This window comes from Canis lupus, chromosome 1 (assembly GCF_003254725.2).
Source record: "Canis lupus dingo isolate Sandy chromosome 1, ASM325472v2, whole genome shotgun sequence".
Lineage (NCBI taxonomy): Eukaryota > Metazoa > Chordata > Mammalia > Carnivora > Canidae > Canis > Canis lupus.
The window spans coordinates 119,158,273-119,175,727 of NC_064243.1; the positions used below are offsets into that span (position 1 = coordinate 119,158,273).

General features: G+C 45.9%; 1 protein-coding gene across 2 annotated transcripts in view; it reads right to left on the reverse strand.

Annotated features, from left to right (window-relative positions):
• GPATCH1 (G-patch domain containing 1) overlaps positions 1-17,455 on the reverse strand; it is a 44,319-nt gene extending 26,864 nt beyond the window's left edge. For both annotated transcript variants that reach the window (XM_025425212.2, XM_049095916.1), the window contains exons 1-8: positions 16,060-17,455; positions 10,641-10,775; positions 8,541-8,626; positions 6,451-6,611; positions 5,261-5,358; positions 3,322-3,380; positions 2,707-2,949; positions 933-1,080 (exon numbers count right to left, since the gene is read on the reverse strand). In XM_025425212.2, the coding sequence (XP_025280997.1) occupies positions 933-1,080; positions 2,707-2,949; positions 3,322-3,380; positions 5,261-5,358; positions 6,451-6,611; positions 8,541-8,626; positions 10,641-10,775; positions 16,060-16,132 (1,003 nt within the window). In that variant the 5' untranslated portion in view covers positions 16,133-17,455. The remainder of the gene's footprint in view (positions 1-932; positions 1,081-2,706; positions 2,950-3,321; positions 3,381-5,260; positions 5,359-6,450; positions 6,612-8,540; positions 8,627-10,640; positions 10,776-16,059) is intronic.

Here is a 17,455-nt window from a genome sequence, read left to right on the forward strand (position 1 = left end):
TTTCAACACGTATGCTTCAGATGTATTTTACAGTTTGATCAGATTTTACGTGAAGACAACTAGAAATCTCTATACACTGTTTTATCTCGGCAACCACCTCCTTACTTCATTGAGGTGCTTCTTACTATTATAACCAAAGAAGAGCAGCATTATTTATTCAGTCTTTGGGCAGGTACTGTGCCCAGCATGAAGTTATGCCACTTAATCCTCACAATGACCCTCAGAGTGGATTTGATCCTCACTTTACAAATGACGCCCAGAGAGGTCATAAGCCTCACCCAAGGCCCAGCTGTTGAGCAGCAGACGGCTGTGAGCCAAATTCAGTCACATGACTCCAAATCACATGCTACCCACACCTTCTCTGGAAACACTGAAATACTACTTAGAACCATAGGATCTGAATCCCTATAGATTCTGACCAGAAATCCAAGTTGTGTTGAGAGGTGTCCATCTCCTCACCCAAGAAGAGCGGCCTAAGAGCCAGGGACTCGAGTAAGGAGACAGGCTGGGTGCCAAGTTCCCTCCTGCTGCGGGTCCCCACACCTGGCCTCTGGCCTGATGCTTGAGTTGGCCTACCTTGGCCAGCTGGCCAGGGCCTCAGGCTTCCCTCTGACCCCGTGCTACCTCTACCCTGCAGCACAAGCTCCTGGCCTTATACCTGCTCCCTCCCGATTCCAGCCGTCTTTTCTCTCCTTACTTTGACCTTGTCTCGACAACTGGCTCTGGCTCCGACCCAGTCTACATCTACCTTTGCCTTACACCCCCCTCCCCCGACTGAGTCTCTCTTCTCCTCACTTTGTTTCTCACCCTGCATCTTTCACCAACAACCCAACTCCACAGAGGCTGACACTCCAGTGTTGGTTCTGCAACCCCTTCTTCCTGTAATACCCCGACATTTGGTCCTATCATCAATTGTGAATCTATGGGATTACCTTTCTGATTTTTATATTGCCTGGGTGCTGTCCAGCCATAGAGTCCGTCTCCGGGTTCCTCATCCTTCAAAATGGTGTCATACTTGGATAAAGTTTCTGTGGCATAGATGTCATCATCTTCCTCTTCCAGGGCACCAACACCAAAAGCCTTCAAAAACAAGGTTTTGAACTGAATAATTACAGGTTTTAGGGTGTGTCTCCACTGAAGGACAAAGCTACTTTAAGGATGTGATTGAACAGACCACATTAGCACCACAAGATCACCAAAAGAGAAGTGGAAGACCAGCTTAACACACAGACTCAAGTCCTCTTAGAGACACTGGCCAGAAGTGAATGCCATGCCTCCAGTGCTGGAGCTCCCTCTGGGCCCAGCAGCAGCTACAGGTCTGGGTCCCAGCACAGGGAGGGGTGGAGAACACAGCCGAGCAGCAATGCAGTAGGAGAAGAGGGTCTCCAAAAGGAGAAAGGCAGGATATTCATCTACTGCTCAGTGTGGCCTGGGGCCAGGGCTGGTGACCAAGATCTGAAGGCCACCACTTCTGGGATCCCTGGGTGGCGCAGCGGTTTGGCGCCCGCCTTTGGCCCAGGGCGCAATCCTGGAGACCCGGGATCGAATCCCACGTCGGGCTCCCGGTGCATGGAGCCTGCTTCTCCCTCTGCCTGTGTCTCTGCCTCATTCTCTCTCTCTCTCTCTGTGACTATCACAAATAAATAAAAATTAAAAAAAAAAAAAAAAAAATGAAGGCCACCACTTCTGAAACTGCTATTGTAAGAACTCCTAATCTTTGTGGAACGTGGCCTCTAACAAGTATCACTTTTTGTTAAAAAAAAAAAAAAAAAAAAAAAACCTGGGGAAAGAAAGGTAATGACAACACTCTAAATGTAATTTAAGAAAGAGCCTCTGAATCAATTTGAGAGCACAGGCAATCTATGAAAGCTCTCCATCTCCCTAAAGGTAAAAAGCCAGCCTCCCACGTGAAATGTATATTCATGTTTCCAACCTGAGTCATGCAGCACTAGGAAACAGTCTGAGAGGCAGTAAAATCTGGACTTGAACTTGGGAGAGGCAGATTGCAATTCAACTATTAACTTAATCAAAGGGGGAGGTGTGGTTTTCTGCTCGGCCTCACAAGGGTGTGAGAAAGCAGTCCTCAGTCCTAGAAACACACAAATTCCAAGAACATCAGGTCACAGGATGTCAGCAGTACATATTAAAATCAAGAAGGTGGGGATCCCTGGGTGGCTCAGCGGTTTAGCGCCTGCCTTTGGCCCAGGGCGCGATCCTGGAGTCCCGGGATCGAGTCCCACATTGGGCTCCCGGCATGGGACTGCTTCTCCCTCCTCCTGTGTCTCTATGTCTATCATAAATAAATAAATAAATTTTTAAAAAATCAAATCAAATCAAATCAAGAAAGTGGGCGATCCCTGAGTGGCTCAGTGGTTTAGCGCCTGCCTTTGGCCCAGGGCGCGATCCTGGAGTCCCAGGATCGAGTCCCGTGTCAGGCTCCCGGTATGGAGCCTGCTTCTCCCTCCTCCTGTGTCTCTGCCTCTCTCTCTCTCTCTATGTCTATCATAAGTAATAAATAAATAAATATTTTTTAAAAAAATCAAGAAGGTGTGCTTGACAGGTCTTCAGAAAAGACTGAGGAAAACAGAACCACTTCAAAGTCTCCATGCAGTCAACGAATAATGAGCACCTACTATATACATAATATGATGTGAAAAGCATTCTCATTCATCAGCGGTGCCATGTTCATGAAACAGAAACTTTTACCTGGCCTGAAATTCCCAATTTCCTTCCTTTATTCACTCCAATCTCTCCAAGAAGATTGCTGGTCCCTTGGGATCCCCCACCGAAAAGATTAAAATGTTCTCCCGAAGTTCCAAACAATGCTTGGTGAGGATCCAGACCCTTGTAAGCCAGTCCATGCACATTATCTTTAGGTGTGAAATCCACAGGTGTGACGTCTTTGGGGGCAAAGGTCACATTTTCAGGCACATAGTCATCATCTTCCTCCTATTCACAATGATGCAAAAGTGGAATGAAGGTGACTCACTGGTGCATAGTCCTGTAAATGCTATTTTCAAATTATTAATTCCAAACAGAACATTGACCAAACTTCCATTCCCTCTATCAGAAATCACTAAATCAAGTTCTTGATACTAACACAAATAATAACACCACTTTAAGAATCTGACAGACTTGGGATATCTAAGGTGTTGGCATGTTGCTGAATACATTCTCTGACGTGAAGGTAGTTTTAGGGTAGGAGTGCTTCACTGTAATGGGATCCAACTGATTTCTAACATCGTTTGGACCCTCAAATTTCATGTTCGTAAAGTAACATGTTTCGGTACCAAACTCGAGGTCAGTCATGCCTTACCATACCTCAGATCCTTCAGAGCCTCCGGGGGGTAGTGCACAGCCATAGATTTTTACTCCAGGATCTATAAAAGCGATTTCAAATACATTGGTCATGAGCCACAGAAAATCCAGAAACCTGACTTGCTGACACTCTTTAGGGGTTCGCGACAGCCCTTATGAAAGGTGCTCTGGCTTTACGGTCAGAGTCTACTCACTCAGGAATTGTTTTCACCAGCCCCTACCCCATCCACACTCCGCAATAATGTGCTCCACAACTAACCACTACCGCCCCAGCATCACGGAAAACCTGAAGGAAACCGTTACTGCCTCCATGAGTTCCTTGTCTGGCTAGAGAGATCAAGGACAAGAAACAAAATAATCCTGTTAAACTGTGTCACAGTTTTGACAAGAGTAAGAAACAGCTTCACGTGGTGCTAGCAGGAATATAAACTAGTACAATTCTTCCAGAAGGCCATTATGTGTGACACACAAAAAAGCCTTAAAATACAGTTGACCTAAAAAAAAAAAAAAATACAGTTGACCTTTTGGGAATGTAAACTGGTAGAGCCACTGTGGAAAACAGTATGGATTTTCCTCAAAAAATTAAAAATAGAACTACCTTATGATCCAATAATTCCACAACCGGTATTTATCCAAAGAAAACAAAAGCGCTAATATGAAAAGATACATGCGCCCGTATGTTTTACTGCAGCTTTATTTACAATGGTCAAGATATAGAAGCAGCCTAAGCTTCCATCAGTAAATGAATGGATAAGAAAAATGGGGTATATCTAATACCCAATGGAATATTACACAGCCATAAAAAAGGATGAGATCATGCCATTTGTGACATGGACAGACCCAGAGGGTATTACACTAAGTGAAATAAGTCAGACTGGGAAAGACAAATATCATATGATTTCATTCATAGGTGACATCTAAAAAAAATAAATGAACAAGTAAACAAATAGCAGAATCAGATTTATAAATACAGAGAACAAACTGATGATTCCTAGAGGGAAGGGGGCAAAACAGGTGAAGGGAAGTGGGTGATATAGGCCTGGAGTTACAGAAGGAATAAGTCACAGGAGTAAAAGGCCTAGCATTAAAAAAAAAAAAAAAAAAAAAAAAGGCCTAGCATAAGGAATAGAGTCAATATACTGTAAAAGTGTCGCAACAGAGGTAGCTATGCCACAGAGCACAGCATAGTGCAGACTTGTCAAAGCACTAGGATGTACAGCTGAAACTAATGTAACGTTGTGCATCAACTATACTCAAATTTAAATTTAAAAAAAAAATACAGTTGACCTTTGAAAAACACAGCTTTGAAGTGCACAGGTCCATTTATACACAGAGTTTTTACAGTACCATTAATGTAAATATAGTTTCTCCTCCTTCTAATTTCCTTAATAACATTTTCTTTCCTATGGCTTACTTTATTGTAAGAATATAGCATAGAATACATATTACATACAAAATACATGTTCCTTGACTGTTTTTGTTATAGGTAAGCCTCCTGGCCAACAGTTAAGTTTTGACAAAGTAAAAAGTAACATGTGGAAATATAACACTGTATGTTAATTATACTTGAAAATACACAAATTAATGTTACACGTGGTTTTCCACTGCCCCCAGGGTTAGTGCCTCTAACCCCTTTGTTCAAGAGTCAACTGTACACCCATACTACTGGATCCAGCAATTTTATTTCTAGAAACATCTAGCCATTAAAAAGTATACTACGGGGGCGCCTGGGCCTTAAGCATCTGCCTTCAGCTCAGACCATGATCCCAGGGACCTGGGATGGAGCCCTGGGTCAGGCTCCCTGCTCAGCGAAGAGTCTGCTTCTCCCTCTCCCTCTGCCCCCCACCCACCTGGCTCATGTTCCTTCTCTCACTCTTACTCTCTCAAAAAAAAAAAAAAAAAAAAAGTATACTACAGAACAGATGACAATTGATAGACATACCAGGTTTTTGTCGGCGTGGTCTTCTCTTTACTCGAGGGCCGATTCCTTGTCCTTCCTTCCAACCCATTTTTCTTAGCAATTCAAAACCAATAGATAATCTAGGATATCAAGACACTGAACGTGAACCTTCTCTTATAATCACTAGAGGACAGTAAGAAATAAGCAGCCTCTGAGTCCCTGTCTAGCCAACACCCAAGTCCTGCCTGAGCCCTAAACACAGCCCGCCCTGCTCCACCTCAGAACTGCATGGCCCTGCTGATCCGGCCACAGCTGACTGGATTTGGGTGCACACTCGACCTGGGAAAGTTGATCTGATGCCCTCTCTGCTGGGCCTTTGGAATGGCCACCTGGGGACTCTAAATGGTCCTTGTCTAGTCTGTGATCTAGAAAACAAGAAGTCGGGATGCCTGTGTGGCTCAGGGGTTGAGTGTCTGCCTTCGCCTCAGGGTGTGATCCTGGGGTCCCAGGATTGAGTCCCACATCGGGCTCCCCGCATGAAGCCTGCTTCTCCCTCTGCCTGTGTCTCTGCCTCTCTCTGTGTCTCTCTCATGAATAAATAAATAAAATCTTTAAAAAAAAAAAAAAAAAGAAGAAGAAGAAAGGAAGGAAGAAAACAAGAAGTCTGAAGCTGTCACATCAGGCCACAGGCCCAGGAGCAGAACAAGGAGATTCATAGAAAGAGAGGATAGAATGAGGCAGACAGGAGAGAGCCCTTAAGGCTGCTGAAGGAAAGGGTGGGAGGGAAGGTACCCCAGTTCCTAACAGCTCACCAGCCTCCACAAGCCCAGCAGCACAGCTAGTCATTGGAGCTCTAGAACATACCATGCAATAAAAGTGCAAGATCCTTTTGGCAAAAACTCCTTTTGCACTCCAGCTAGGTTTCTCCTACTCGTAACCAAACTATCTGTAATTAAGATCATTATATGTATGCAAAGCACTGATGCCAAGATCAGAAAAGTAAGAATTAAATTCTTCTCACTTTGGGACGCCTGGGTGGCTCAGTCGGTTAAGCATCTGTCTTTGGTCCAGATCATGATCCTGGACTAAGCCCCGCATCGGGCTCCCTGCTCAGCTTGGAGTCGGCTTCTCCCTCTGCCCCTCCCTCTGTTCATGCTTATTCTCTCTCTCTTTCACATGCTCTCAGATAAATAAACACAATCTTTCAAATAAATAAATAAATAAATTCTCACTTTGCTGGTGTTATGAGGTCATCAAGCAGAGTAGCTCCAGGAATGGGGGCAGTAGCAGCTGCTAACTGCCTGGCCTTTTCTCGTATTCTATCTTTGGTTTTGGAAGCAAAATCATCCGTGGTAACAATTGCTTTAGGTGCTATCCCAAATTCACTAAGATCCTGAAAAAAAAAAAAGTTCAAACAGAATTGCTTACATCGTTTGGTGATTAACCATAACACATCACCTAGCTTTATTTCTTTAAAAAAAAAAAAAAAAGTTTAAACTACACAACTATTGAGTTACCTGGCTGGCTCACTCAGAAAAGCATGCAACTCTTGACCTCAAGGGTCATGACTTCGAGCCCATGTTGGGTATAGAGATTACATAAATAAATGAATTAACACTTTAAAAAACAAATAAAAACTACACAACTGAAGTAGGAATCAGTGGAGCAGCTGACTTTACATCTGACTTTGGAACTTCACATAAGCTAAGGCCAGTGGTGGAGCACAAGGCATGACAATAACCACTCGGTGAGGTCACATCAGGTACAGCCAAGCTAGGAAGACAGGAAGTAATTAAAATCTAGTAATTACTTCTACAGTAAGTAAGTATGTTCCTCTTGGATGATATTTCAAAGGTCAGAGTGCAGGGGGCAAATCTTAGAGTCACAGCCAACAAGCATTCCTGAGCACCTACGTGCTCCTTTAAGTGTGTTTGCATTTCCTGTTGGCTGCCTTTCACTTTCCAACACCCAGTGCCTCTTCTTCTTTCCTCACAGAGCCCTGAAGCTGTGTAGGCCCCTGCCTTCCTCCGTGCTACCATGCACTCCTGGAGCAGGGTCCTGGTGTGCATGCTGGGATCAGAGAAGGGTTAGGGAGTGGAGGTTCATGTCATTTCTATGACAGTCCTTTGATCCCGTTTTCTTTGCCAAGTACTGCTTTAAGAATGAGCACATAAAACAATCTGCCTGGGGCCCCTGGGTGGCTCAGTCACGGTCCGACTCTTGGTTTTGGCTCAGGTCATGATTTCAGGGTCGTGAGAGCGAGCCCCACACTGGGCTCCCGCTCAGCGGGGGGGGGGGTTTGCTCCAGATTTTCTCCTTCCCTCCCTCTCTCTCTCTCTACCTCTCTCTCTCCCCTCCCTCCACTCCCCACACACTCCCCTTCTAAAAATAAATAAATAAATAAATCTTAAAAAACAAAGTGAAACAAAACAACAATCTGTCCAAGCAGATGTGAGGGAAAATCCACAGCAGGACTCATGTGAATGGTTTCCTTGCTCTCAAGAAAAGATACAAGAGAAAAGTCTTCCTTCCACTGGCTAATGCCCTCGCAGATGTGCCATCAGGAACTACTGCGGCCACCTTGGGACCACAGGGAGAGCTAATGTAAGAAGCTGACTCACACAAGATGGCTGAGAAGGGACGACTGACCTGGGCCTCGCTGACATATAGACTTCTCGCAGCATGAGTCACGTTTCCTTATACATTATGCTAGTCAAATAGGAAGAGGACCTCTGCTTGCCTCTTCTCTGCAGCCTAAAGCATGTTAATATAGTGTTTTATTTAATCTTTACTGCAAATGAGTCCACAAATGGGTTTTGGTTTAATTTTAGAACAAAATGGAACACATCCCTAGGCCAGCAGGAACTTCCTCACCAGCCCTCAATTACTCCTAAGAAATTGGTGGTCATCATTGCTTTAATGATGTAGATGCCTGCATGTGGCTCCCTTTCATTCCTTCCTGGTCTAGTTGCTCACTGTTCCTTAAATTGCAGGGGGCACAGCAGTTACTGTGAAGGGCTATAGACTCAGCTCCATGGATACTGCACCTTGGGGGCAAATGGAGCTTTTTCAAAGAAACTTGCCTATAAATAAATTTCCTCTCCACTCTTAACTTTAGAAACTGGCCCCAGCATAAGATGTTATCCCAGTGAACAAGAATCCATTGATGTACAGAGCACACTAGTCCAAATACCTAAAAGATAAAGCCTGGCAAACAAAGAAGGCATCGTCCACTGAACTTTCCGGGGGGAGTAAAGGTGCTGCAACAGCCAACTGCACACCTCCCACTGGCTAAGTGGCAGTTAAAGTTCTGCATACCCACCTCTTCATCCATAAAATCTTCCGGACCAAGAACAGATTTGTCTGCTCTGTTCTGTCGTGAAGACACAAAGGAAGAGGGTGTCCATCCTTGAAAGAAAAGAATTAGAATATTACAATTTTGGTTTATAACTAAATAATTAAATAATAATGCAATTATGAACCTGAAACCCCCAATACCTATAAACTCTTAGCTCCTTCCCATCTCCCTGGTCATAGACATAATTAAGTGACATAAACATATCAATGCCCCCATCTCCTGTTGTCAGAACTTAGTAGATGCCATGAGGTTTCTCCCTAAAAATATGGAACCAAGAGAAATGAAATAATTACACTGAAATTGGCATTCTTTTCACAAGCAGATGTGTGCAAAAAAAATGCAAGGTCACTTTAAAAAGCAGGACCACTCTGAGACCAGCAGAACAGCCGTAGACACCAACTTGTTAACACAGCACAGAAATACCAAGTCAGGGTGCATGAGTCAGCTATGAAAGCGTGGCTAGAACCGGAGTCACAGAAGCAGTGCAGACAACATTCAGGGTGCCCTGGCCCAAGGACTCAACCTGGCTGGTCTAAGGGCAGGCAGTGCCCATCCCAGGTCCCCAGTTCCGTCATACACCTGAGTCCTATAACTACCACTCCTGCTCCCTGTCCATGGCCACCAAGCCTGAGCCACACCTACCGTGTGAGGCACTGGAGGTCAAATGTATCTGTAACCTTCTAAGACACACTTTTTTAGTTTTCTCTAAGACTGACACACCTCCCTTCTGAAATTCTACAAGAGTCTGGTGGACCTAAGAAGGATGGAAGAGACCTATTCTTGGCCAGTGGGTGGAGCAGGTTTCTGGGCAGGCCTGGGAGACATCCCTGGGGTATCCAGGAGTGAAGATCAGCTCTTCCAAGCTACAGCCTTCCTCCACTTTGGATTTCTGCAGTCTTCGCCCAATTTCTGCACAGTCCTCCTCATGGTAAAGAGATACTCCAGTATATTAACCTATCCCAGTCTCCCTGACAATCATTTGAGCTGGTCTTATTACAGTAGACGGCACAGCTGTAATTGCAACAGCCAGCACTGGATTAGTGTTCTTCCTTCGTCATAAATCCTACCATCATTTTTAACATTTTTGTAAGTGTGCTAACTTAGTAGTGCCTTAGTTAACTTTTGCCTCTCCTAATAATAACGCTGAATATTCCATAGAGCATTTCCATCTCCTCTGGAGTAAAGTGTTCAAATACTTCGATCATTTGATCTTCATACATTCTGGACATTGAACTTCAAACCACTTTATTTACCCCAACTCTTTTTCTTACACGGCTTTTTGTTCTTTCTTGCACTGCTTTTCTCATCTTTATTTTACTATTGGTCTACATAAGTTATTGTATATCTATAAAAGATGCGCCTGATCTCGTTCTTAACAATTGCTACATGAGTTACTAGGTTCATCTTTCCCTCAGATCTGACACGGAAAGCAATGTTCTTCCAGTTTCTATGTGCAAACATTTCAAAATCATGCATTACTTTAAACAATGCAGAATTTATTATACTGTATAACGTGAAAGCTTTATTTTATTTTATTTATTTTATTAGTATTTTTTTTAACGTGAAAGTTTTAACTGATTTTTCTTCAGGTCGAGAGCATGCACTGACTGGTGCTGCGGTGGGCCCTGGGGTCAGGAGAGAGCGGCTCTGACCCTCAGAGGCCTCATCTATAAAGCAACTATGATACCTGTCCTCCTCAGTCACTGAGTCATGTGAGACGAAGGTTCCCTGAGTTAATCTGTGTAACAGCACTTTGTGTGTAGCAAGATGTGATGTAAAACGGAAGTCATTATCATCATCTAGCCATCTGGTGAGAATGTATCTTTGTTTTTTCTTTAAGTAAAAGAAAACTTTCACTCTCAGGTTGTAATGAACAACATACCGATAGACTGCAAACATGCCAAACACTGAAAGAACACAAAAGTCTAAGGTATATTAAAATGTTTAAAGAAGTTTGGTTTTTTTTTTTAAAAAAAAAAGGGAGAGGTGGAAGAGGGGGAGAAACTGATGATATTTCAGTCATTTGCTTCAGTGATATTAGAGCCATAAGCGGGAAAATCATACCTTCCTTTGAACCAACAGTGTTGAAGTACCCAGCAGAGAAACCTCCACTAAAGGCTCCATGAAATCGTTTATACCTTCCTTTTTCATCTCTGACAGTCTGATCCTGAAGGGGAATTGGTTTCTTTGGTCTTTCACCTGAAAAAAATATTTTGAATGAGAGAGGAATGGTTGGGAGATTAGAAAAAATTTAGGGAAAATGTCATTTCTTTTTTTTTTTTTTTTTTTTAAGATTTTATTTATTTATTAGAGAGAGAGAAAGAGAAATGAGTAGGCAGAGGGATAGGGAGAAGCAGACTCTCCATTGAGTTGGGAGTCCAACTCAGGACTTGATCTCAGGACCTTGGGATCATGACCTGAGCTGAAGGCAGATGATTAACTGACTGAGCCACCCAGGTGCCCCTGAAAATGTCATTTCTTAAACATAATGAATTGTTTTCTTCTTGTAATTTCAAATATAACCATTTTTTCAAAATATTTATTTATTTATTTATTTATTTATTTATTTATTTATTTATTTGAGAGAGAGAGAGTACATGCCAAGGGGGAAGGACAGTGGGAGAGGGAGAATCTGAAGCAGACTCCACACAGTGTAGAGCCCGATGCAGGGCTCGATTCTATGACCCTGAGATCATGACTCAAGCTGAAACCAAGAGTCTGAAGCTCAACCACCTGAGCCACGCAGGCATCCCTCAAAAAAACAACTTTAACTAAGTTTTTAATTCCTAGACTTTACTAGCTTATATAGTTTAGAAAGTAACACGTTGTATCAAGCTTCTTTTTTTTATTTTTATTTTTAATTTTTTTATCAAGCTTCTTTATAGTTCCAAGACAATTATAGATATCTCTTATTCATATTTAGACATAACATTTTAGCAAGAATGGACTGATTCCCACTAAATTCCATCACATAACTAAATTACATGGTGGTGGGAGGTGGGGTTTCAAACAGATGGAGGTAAACTCTACTGGTAGCACTGGAGGCAAGTCGCTGGGCTGGCACATGGCATGCAGAGATCTGTGACAAAAGGAACATTTCTGTATCTCTTCTAGAACTTCAGAGCATCCCAAGTCCAGATTTTTCACTTGATATTGCCCATTCTCCCCAAATCTTAAGAGTTTCTGTATTTCTTGCAATCTCCTGATTCCATAGTTAGTGCTCTTTAAACTTACTCCTTCTCCTGCTCTGCTGAACAGAGGTAAGTCGCTACAACACATAAGCAAAAAGGAACTTAATAAAGTCCAAAAGTTCCTTAGGTTTAAACTTCCAGGCACAAATTACTGCCTAATTTTATCAACTACAAATCAGAATTCTGAATCTATTTAAAACAAAAAGTAACCATCAAGTTATTTTCAAATACTCAACACAGAAAGCAAGTTATATGGCAGTTAAAGGCACAGAGTTGCGAGTCACAGCACTCCCACCCCACCTTCACCAGTACCAGGACTTCAGTCTGACTTTTCTATGCCTCGATTTCCTCATCCATAAAATCGGGGTAATGCAAATAGTTAATAGTTATTTCATACAGTTGTTATGCAAATTGGGGAAGATAATGCCTATAAAGCATTTAGCAAGAAGAGAGATACACAATAAAGTAATAAAAATAAAATACAAGCTGCCATTATTATTATATACAGAAGGTAAGCCCATGTGTACCTGTTTTTTCAATAATTAAGCCAGTTACTACTTTTGGAAGATGGAACAAAAAATAGAGGAACTTCTAGCCTCAATCCTAAATTCTTACTGGTAGCTTGTGAGGTCTTTAAAGTCATTTCTGGAGTATAACCCACAGCAGGACAGTCAAGAGCTCAGGTCCTGAAGACCAGGAGAGCTGGGTTCAAATCCCCCTACCCTACCACTTGCTAGCTTTGTGAACCTGGCCAAGTTACTCGATCTCTCCGAGCCTCAGCCTCTACAACTGTAGAAGTCGAGTAATAAACAGAACCTACCTGCTGGGGTGGTGCACACGCAGAGACCTGGGCATAGTGTCCAGTCATAGTGAAGCTCAGTTAATACCAGCTCCAATCTCACTTCACTCTAAAAAGCTGAATGACAACCTGGGTCCCATCATCCAAGATTTTCACTGTTTCTAAGAAATGCATTACACACAATCCACCACCACTCGTGCACCTGGCATGATTCTTAGCTAAGGTGGGGTTTCTCCACTTCACTATTTATTGGCAGTTTGTACTGGATAATTCTTTGCTGTGGAATGTCCTGTGCACTGTAGGATGTTTAGCAGCATCCCTGGCCTGGAACAGCAGATGCCAGCCAGTAAGCATTGCTCCCCCACCCAGCACGACAACCCAAAATGTCTTCAGACATTGCCAAACGCCCACCGAGGGGCAAAATCAGCCCCGATTGAGAACCACTGGGTTAAGGTGAGAGGGCAGCACCTGCCGCGCTAGGCGCTAGGCGCTATTCTTGCCCGGTTCTCAAGGTGCTCTTAATGGGGACGGGGAGATAAGATCTGCAGACAGCTAAGTGGAACCTATGGGGGCAGATAATGAGGGCCAGCCAGCATGGCCAGCCGGCTCCCATAGTGCTCATGAGGAGGAGGCGCCACCTCTAATCACATCAGGAGAAAACTCGAGGCAGGAGGTGACATTTTAGCCAGGCCCTCTTATAATTACTGCTACTAATAACGACTAATCCCTTCCTTTCACACATATTATCTCATTCATCATACCTGATAAGGATGCCCTGATTAAGTAACTGCCGTAATGTCCACAGCAATAAGCACAAAGGTGAAACCAGATCTCAGTTCCGCTTCCAAGCCAGGGATACCACCCATACTACCCTTCGCATGGAAGCAGCCCTGTACTAGACCCTGGGTGTAGAAAACTAAACACAACTCTGTCCCTGTTTCCGGGCTTATGTACCTACGGGTCTGTGTGTGACAGTTGGCCACTGTCTCTTAACCAGTAAACCCTTCTATCAGGGCCAGCAACTTTAATTAAGTAGTGGAGTCCCTCCTCTACCAATGTTTGTCCAACCTGTCACTAACACTTCAAAGCAGAAGCACAAGTGATTATTGGTTTGGTGTGTTATACTGTAAAGTGTACTCAGTGCATTTACACTTCAAAGTGCATAGGAAACAATGACTCAATCTTCAAAAACTGCCAATGCTGAGAAGTTATAAAGAATGATCTTAGACCCAGGTGGGGGAGGGGGGTGGTCTACAAACCCAATTTCAAAAGCATGATAAGGCCATTAGGCTTCATTTCAGATTCTGTGCATCATTGAAGAGGAAAAATTAGAAAAATGTAGGTCGAATGGTTGATGGCTTACAATATGTCACTCACAAGGAAACAGGTGTGAGACCAGAAATACAGAAATGTGTAAATGGCTGCCCAACCAGGCTGGGATAACCTCCATCTGTGCATACTTAACCCCTGCCCTTTTCCTGCGTAATGACATCTAACCGGTTTTCAGGGGTCCCACCCTGCCCTCTCAGGCTTCTCTGCCAACTTGTGTAGACTATTTCCTGTCTACATCACTTAAGTCAGCACTTGCAAACCTTGTACTTTTGTTCTCAGCTAGATTTGAAACTCCTCTAACATAGGATCTTTGGGATGCCTGGGTGGCTCAGCGGTTGAGCGTCTGCCTTCAGCTCAGGTCCTGATCCCCAGGTCCTGGGATCGAGTCTCACATCGGGCTCCCTGCATGGAGCCTGCTTCTCCCTCTGCCTGTGTGTCTGCCTCTCTCATGAATAAGTAAATAAAATCTTAAAAAAAAAATACAGGATCTTTGTCAACAAATTGAGATCATGAGGTAATGCGTTTGCCAGTAAAGCTGACGTGATCTTAGCTTGTATTCGAGAACTACAATTTAGAACGAAGGTCATACTAATGGTAGCCCTGCTCTACCCACACTCTGGTCCCATAGTTGGAGGAAAGGCTCCGACACATTGAGGTCTCAAGGACTTTTAACTGAATATATTAGAGGATGTCGATAGACTGTAGGACGGAGTTGTCTTAGAAGAAATGCAAGAGCTGTCTTCAAACACAAAAGAAGCTTTCAGGAGACTAGTGTCCCTCTGTGTTTTGTAAGCAGAGGGTAGAAGTAGGGCCAGCGTCTGGCAAAAGTTTTTTTTTTTTTTTTTAAGATTTTATTTATTTATTCATTCAAGACATAGAGAGAGAGAGAGAGAGGCAGAGACACAGGCAGAGGGAGAAGCAGGCTCCCTGCAGGGAGCTGGATTGCGGGACTTGATCCCGGGAAGCCGGGGTCACGCCCTGACCCGAAGGCAGATGCTCCACCGCTGAGCCACCCAGGGATCCCCCCAAAAGTTTCTAATGCTTAGAACTGCTTGTAGGGAACACAAGGGTCATCAGTGGATAGTACCTAAGTACAACTGACCTGACAAGATGTGGTCAGGGTGGGAAATAAGATCCGAAGCACAGGAGGCCTGCAAGGGACTCCTGACCACCTATGTCCTTCCCACAGGGCTAAGCACTGCCATCAGCCCTTACTGGGCGCTCAGCACGCCGCTGAACAAACCAAGCCATTAAGGGATCAGAACGGAAGCACACATGGGCGAGAGCCTTACCTCCCCTTGCCCCCGCCCCCACGTCCCACCAGCAAGTCCAGTCCGCTCTGCCTTCAACCCAAACCCAAACCCAAACCCAAACCCGGACCACCACGTGTCCCCGCCACCGCCAACACCCCAGTCCAAGCCATCCTCGGCTCCAGACTTCTGTTTACCATCTCCCTCCTTCGGTCTTGCCCACCACCCCCAACTCACCTGCCCCCCCCCCAAAATCTTAATATTGGGGAATAATCATACAAACGTACATCTCTCCCTCGTGTAAAACCCCGCAAGTGGGGCAGCCCGGGTGGCTCAGCGGTTGAGCGCCTGCCTTCAGCCCAGGGCGTGACCCCTGGGTACCGGGATCGAGTCCCACATGGGGCCCCCCGCATGGAGCCTGCTTCTCCCTCTGCCTGTGTCTCTGCCTCTCTCTGTGTGTCTTTCATGAATAAATAACTAAAATCTTAAAAAAAAAAAAAAAACCCGCAATGGCTCCTCTACACGGAGCGGAATCCAAGACACCCCAGACGTGCGGAGCAGGTGCAGCCCCTGCCTCTGACGCCATCTCCCCGCGCCTGTGACGTCATCCCGCCCGCGCCGGCGGCTCCACCCACAGCGGTCTCCGACTCCGGGGGTTGTGCGCTCGCGGCTCCCTCCACCCCACCGGCCCCCGGCTTCACGTCCGACCTCGGTCGTCCTGGCCACCCCCACCCCACGCGAGCCCGCTCCGCCCTCCTGTTCCCGGCCCTCCGGGGTCTCCCAGCCGCCCCTGCAGACCCTGAGCCCGCGCAGCTCCCGGGACCGCACGAGGCGCGGCACAGGGCGGAGCGCGTTTCCGCCGAGCCCGGGGTCTGTTTCCCGCGGAGCCCGGCGGCCAATGCGGCCCGCACCTTCTTCCAGCGGCTCCAGGCCTGTCCCGTAGCTGACCAGGTCCTCGTCGCTGTCGCTGTCCGGCGCCGCCATCGCGCTCCCTCCCGGGCCCCGCCCCCTCGCGACGGAAGCCTCGAAGGGCCAAACCCCGCAGCCCGTTCTGCTCCGCGGAGCCGATGAGGCCCGGGTCTGCGCCGGGGCGTGCAAAGTCGTCGCGGGAGAGCCAGGCCCGGCAGCCGCGACGCCCCATCCTACGTCGGCAGGAGGCGCCTGGGACGAGCTGGACGCCGCCCCGAAGTCCCGCCGCGGGGCTGGCACTGGGGGACGTCGGCTCCGCCCCGCCGCCTGCACCTGTTGGCCCCCGACCCCCTCTCCCGGCCTGCAACCTCGCAGCCCACCTCCACCCCACCCCCACCCGCCACCTGCTTGGAAGGTGCCTGAGCTTCCCGGGGCGCGCACGCACGCGCGCTTTGTGCAGGTCGCTCCTAGGCTGGCACAGGTGCAGTCCTCCCAAACCTCTGCAAGGATTCAGGGACCCTGGAGCTCCAATGTGCATGGTTAAGGCGGCTCGGGAGAAAAGGAGAGGAGAGGAGGGGAGGGGAGGGGAGATGGGGAAGAAGACTAAAAAGAGAAGACAAGGCTCGGGAGAAGAGGAAAGGAAGGAAGGAAAGAAAAAGAAAAAAAGAAAAAGAAAAAAAGGAAGGACGAAAGGGAGGGAGGAAGAAGACTAAAAAGAGAGAAGACAAGGCTCGGGAGAAAAAGAAAAGAAAAAGGGGGAAGAAGACTAAAAGAAAGAAGCCAAGAAAGCGGAAACAAAAAGCCACAGGATTGGCACAAGGCTGCGGTGAGGTGGGGTGGGGATGCTCAGGACGTCCCTATTGAACCTAAAGCGAGAGCCCTGTCCCCGCTGGGCTGCTGTAATCCCATTCCCAAACTCCTTTTTGCAGAAGGGAAACACGAAGCTCAGCTTACTGGGGCGGGGGGTGAGGTTGAGATGAAAACCAGATCTGGAAGCCCAGGTTTTCAAAATGAAAATGAGGGTCAGAAGTTGGCATGAGTCAGAATCACCAGGATGTTGTTAAAAATCCCCTTTGCATCGCCCAGGGCTTCCAAATCGGGATCTCTGGGAGTGGGGCTGGTGCGTGGGCGCTCACTCTCAGCATTGTCTGTTTTCAGGGCCTTTGCATTCACTCATTCACTGTTCCTTTGGCTTGGAATGTCCTTCTCCCAGATGCCACATGACTCACTCCCTCACCTTCTTCAGTTATCTGCTTAGAGCTTCTCTGACCCTATTTTGAAAACAGCTTCTATTTTCCCCTGTGCTCAGTGGGCAGTCTGCTTCTTCCTCTTCCCCCTGTGCACAAGAGCAGGGTCACTCATGCTCTCAAATAAACAAAATCTTTTAAAAATTAAAAA